The sequence below is a fragment of the Falco cherrug genome, chromosome 3, assembly GCF_023634085.1.
Source record: "Falco cherrug isolate bFalChe1 chromosome 3, bFalChe1.pri, whole genome shotgun sequence".
NCBI classification, from domain to species: Eukaryota; Metazoa; Chordata; class Aves; order Falconiformes; family Falconidae; genus Falco; species Falco cherrug.
Window position 1 is genome coordinate 17,242,078 of NC_073699.1, and position 4,967 is coordinate 17,247,044.

General features: G+C 56.3%; 1 protein-coding gene across 1 annotated transcript; it reads right to left on the reverse strand.

The window, feature by feature from the left end:
- Positions 1–547: 547 nt before the first annotated feature.
- Positions 548–4,742, reverse strand: MYC (MYC proto-oncogene, bHLH transcription factor). The gene is made up of 3 exons (XM_055705830.1): positions 4,399–4,742; positions 2,750–3,452; positions 548–1,680 (listed from the first exon to the last, which is right to left on the reverse strand). Exons 2-3 carry the CDS (start codon positions 3,435–3,437, stop codon positions 1,118–1,120), a joined length of 1,251 nt encoding a protein of 416 aa, XP_055561805.1. The 5' UTR covers positions 3,438–3,452; positions 4,399–4,742; the 3' UTR covers positions 548–1,117.
- Between the last annotated feature and the right edge of the window lie 225 nt (positions 4,743–4,967).

Genomic DNA, 4,967 nt, shown 5'->3' on the forward strand with positions numbered 1-4,967 from the left:
TCTGTTGTTTTAACAACTTCAGCACTCACCATCTCAGTTTATTTTCTTATCCCATTTAACTTCTGTTCAAACTCAAACAGGAAGCAATTAAGGTGAGCCTACTACAAAGCAGCCCTCAAAATACATAGCTGGGTCTCTAGTGCAGAATGAAGGTCATGCCCCAAAAATCTAATTATATGTATTTGGAAGGAATGCAGAGCCTATATGCTGGGGTGACTGGTGTAAAAATCCACCACCTCAACTGTACTTTCAGCAGGCAGATGACCATAGCCAAGAACAACATCGCTCCTACCACCTTCACGGAGACATTGGTGGCAACACTGGTTGAACCAACAAAGCACATTAAGCAACCACTTTGTCTACTTGAATTAACAGAAGGGGAAGAAACTCAACTCCCAACTAAGCTGCCAAACCATCATCATTTTTCTCTCACCTAACTCCCCACTGACTTTTGTCAGGTCACTGCCATGATGACAGGGAGAAGGATGTCATGGAAATAGGCATCTAATGACAACAGTGGGAAACAAAGGAAAGTCTTTACACAGAATTTAGCTAATTATATTTTGGGCAAATATTTATTTATCTAAAAACAAAATAAAAATCATTTTTAAAAGAAAAATGTATTTAAATAAAAAAAAATTGTGAAATGTTATGGCACAGAAGTTCAAGACAAGTATAAATCCAGTTGCCACAACTGTTGCGTATTAATGTTGCACATTTTTCTATAAAGGCTTTATTAAAGGTATTTACATGGCAATAAGATGTGTAAATATATACAGCAATTTGGGGACGACTTTTTTTTGGATTCTCATATGAAAAAATGCCTTAAATACAAAATTTTAAAAGAAAAAAAGTTGAACAGTTCATCCCCAAGCATGAAGAATGTCCCATCATCCCTTATGCCCAAAGTATCAATCATGAGGCAGTTTTGAGGTTCTGGCCAAACCCTGAGGAGATTCAGCCAAGGTTGTGTAGTCTCAAGTTAAATCGCACAGCATGCAGTTGCAATAGTTCCATACTCAACGGACTGGTGTAGTTCATGAGCAATATTAGAAACATTAATATTTATCATAGTTTCAGTCTAGTTTGGGTTATTGTAAGCGATGCCCAAGAGTTCCTATGCACAAGAGTTCCTTAGCTGCTCGAGTTTGTGTTTCAACTGTTCTCTCCTCCGCCTCAACTGCTCTTTCTCTGCAATCAGTCTGTGTTCGTCCGACTGGATGGAAAGAACGTACTCCGTTGCTTTTTTCAGGATGACAACCTTGGGCGCCTTTTCGTTGTTGGCCACCTCGGGTATCTGGTCACGCAAGGCAAAGAAACTCAGCTTCAGCTCATTTCTCCTCTGGCGCTCCAAGACGTTGTGCGTTCGCCTCTTGTCGTTCTCTTCCGAATCTGACGTGCGGGGACTCGAGCATTTTCGGTTGTTGCTGATCTGTTTGAGAACTCTGCCACTGTCCAACTTTAGCCTTTTTGCAGCTGGGTATTCAACCTTGGTGGAGGGAGGCGCGGCATAATTGTGCTGATGGATGTTGACGTGACACCGTTTGAGAACCAGTGGGCTGTGGTGGGGCTTACTGTGCTCTTCTGACGTCTCTGTGCTGGATTCTGTGCTGGATTCAGATTCATTCGCTTCAGCTAATGTAACTACATCGATTTCCTCGTCTTCCTCTTGTTCTTCTTCTGCAAGGGGAGAGGGAAAAAACAAAATCCATAAGCTGATCTACGCAAATGCTCTCAAGACCGCTGTATTTATAAGGGAAGGTTACTCTGAGCTTGCATGGTGAGGAACCCATTGACAAACCCTTCTTAAACCCATTTGATGCTGCTGGACTCAGCTTTCCCCAGGAGCCTTTCCCTTAAGGAAGCAAGGCTTCGAGTGCAATAATAGGACACAGGTCTGTGCTCCAAACCCCGGCTCCCTGGTTTCAAAAAGTTTTAAAGATCTTGCGTAATTCCGAGGAGCGCATGAAAGATAGCAGGGAAGTTAAACCTCGGTTGTCAGCAGTACAGCGCAATAAAGCTCCCAGACTCAAGCTGCCCTTAATTAAGGATTTAGAAGGCTTTGGCCACGCCTCAAAAGAAAGCTTACTTAACACACATGTGTATTCAGAGACGTTTGCCGAAGCGCTCTTGATCTGCTAATTTGTGGAAAATCGAAGGGGGGGTGGAAAGGAACCAACAACCCCGAAATAACCAGGGGAGGCTGTGGCGCTTGGAGTAGAAACTCACTTTCAAACCAAATTTATGAGGGAGCGGAACAGGCTGTCAAACACCTAAGGAAGCATTTCTAAAACTTTCCCAGCCCCATTCACTCCTCCGTAGTCACTTTCACTAGCACCTCCCGGACGGCACATTCCCCCGCGGCTCTGGGGCCGGGGCTAACCCCTTCCCGGCCCGCGGGGCCGCGCAGCCCGCCTCGCCGGGGCACCGCGCTGGACACCGACCGACTCTGACCCCGTTATGAAAGTTTCTCCCCACGCCCCACCCCCCCGCTCCTTTTTTTCTTCCCCCTCCCTTTCGTCCCTCCAGCCCTGGAAGGAAAACTGGGCCGGTTTTCCAGGAAATACTCCCTGGGAGCCTCTCTGTGCCTCGCTAACGTGGCATTTAAAAAAGCCCACGCGGGGCGGGAGGGGGGGAGCGGGGGGGTGAGGAGGGAGGCCCCGCTCCCCCAGCCGAGCCCCGGGGCGGGGGCATTCGGCGCCGCGCGGATTTCCACGCCCTGCCCCGAGCACGCGTGGGCCCCACTCACCCGAGTCGCTGCTGGTGGTGGGCGGCGTGTCGTTGCCCAGCAGGGACGCGGGGCTGGCGCCGGGCGGCCCGGCGCGGGGGGCGCGCTCGCTGAGCGGGTAGGGGAAGACCACCGAGGGGTCGATGCAGTCGGCGGCGGCGGCGCCCAGGTCGTGCAGGTAGAGGCCGGCGGAGGCGGCGGGGGAGGCAGCGAGGCCGGGCGGCGGCGCGGCGGGCGGCGGGCCGGGGCGGGCGGCGGCGGGGCCCCCCTCCCGGCGGGCAGCCTGGTAGGAGGCCAGCTTCTCGGAGACCACCTTCTCCAGCTTGGCGGCGGCGGAGAAGCCGCTCCACATGCAGTCCTGGATGATGATGGACTTGACGAAGGACTCGTCGTCCGGGTCGCAGATGAAGCTCTGGTTGACCATGTCTCCCCCGAGGAGCTCGGTCACTATCTCCAGCTGGTCGGCGGTGGAGGGGAAGCAGGAGGCGGCGGCCAGGCTGGAGCGGCGGCTGGGGGAGAGGGGCGGCGTGGGCAGCAGTTCAAACTTCTTCCAGATGTCCTCGGACGGGGCGGGGGGCTGCAGCTCGCTGCCCCGCTGCTGCGCCGCCAGGTAGAAGTTCTCCTCCTCCTCCTCGAAGTAGAAGTAGGGCTGCACCGAGTCGTAATCGTAGTCGTAGTTCTTGCTGGGGAAGCCGGCGCTGAGCGGCATCGCGGCGGCTGGTGCCTGTGGGCGGGAGGGGGAAGAGGGGGGCGCCCGGGTGAGCCGCGCTCCGCCGCGGGGATCGGTTCCCCCGGCTCCGGCGGGGCCGCCGGCCCCCCCGGCGCGCAGCGCTCCCTCCCGGCTCCCCGCGCCGTGCCGCCGGGGAAACGCGCAGCCGCGTTTCGCGATTAAAAAAAAAAATATTCATTCTGATCATAATAAATAAAAAACCGCACGACCTCTCTTCACCCCCTTCCAAGCTCGGCAAAACGACCGGGCGGCGCGACCCGATTGCCGACTCCCGGGCCGCCCTCCCCGCGGCCGGCGGCTCCCCCGGCGGGGCTGCCGCAGCCCGGCCGCCTGCCGCCCGGCCCCGCTTCCCGCCCGCCGCCCCTCCGCGCTCGCACGGGGCACCGCTCCGGCCGGCGCCGGCACGGAGGCCCTTCGCTCCCGAGGCCGCGTCGCCATCCCCATCCCGCCCCCCGCGTCCCGGGAGCTGGGCGGGAAGGGGCGGCGAGCGCCCGGCGGCTTCCAGCCGAGAGCCAGGCTGCTCCCCAGCCACCCACCTGGGCGTGCTGGCAGTGCGCGGGGACGGGCAGGGACCTTGGCAAACTTTGCCAAATATACATATATATATATATGCATATGTATACATATAAGCAATATGTGCGATAACCATAAAGCTGCCCGCGCATACGTGGGAGACAGCAAATGCTTCTCCCGCCCCCCGTCCCCCCCCCCCCAAAATATACAAAAAAAAAAAAAAAAAAAAAAAAAATCCGAGCGCAAGGAAAAGGATGGGCAACGCCGGTGCCCCGGCAGAGGAGAGCGTCCCTCGGGAGGGACCGTCGGTATCCACGTCCGCGGAGCGCAGCCCCGCCGGCAGCCCGGGTGTCACCAGCCCGTGTCAGTCCAAACGCCACAACCGCGGGGGATCGAGTGATGGGAAAAGCAGAGCCCCGCAACTCACCGGCTTCTCCAAGGCGCCAGCTGCGAAACGTAGCGAGGCAATTATTGCGGGCGGTGCGGGGAACAACAAAACAAGGCGAAAAAAAATTATATATATATTTAAATGTAAAAATAAAAATTAATAAAAAAGAACCGCCAGCAAAGACGGGGAAGGAAAACAAAACAAACAAACAAAAAAAAAAAAGGCAAAACGCCGGGAGAACGTTGATCTCTTCCTCCCACCACGGTTTAAAAAAAGCCACACGGAGCAGCGGAGAGAAGCCGCCTTCCCGGCGTGAGGCGGATTGTAGGGTCCAAGGCGGCGCGGCGCGCTCTGTCCGGTACAATAGAAGTTTACTTGCTTTCCTCCTTTAAAGCGCCGGCGAGGGGCGGGCGGGAGGTGCTGCGGGGCGGGGGCAGCACCGCGGGGCCCTGTGTGCGCGCTCCCTCTGTGCGCGCCGCCGCTCCCCGCCCGCCCCTGGCAGCTGCGCGGGCTCCGCGCTCCCGCCGCGGGAAGGGCGCGCCGCGAGGGGGCGGCCGCGCAGCTCCGCGCCTCTCCCCCCGCCCGCGGAGAAATGCGCCGCGGCGCGG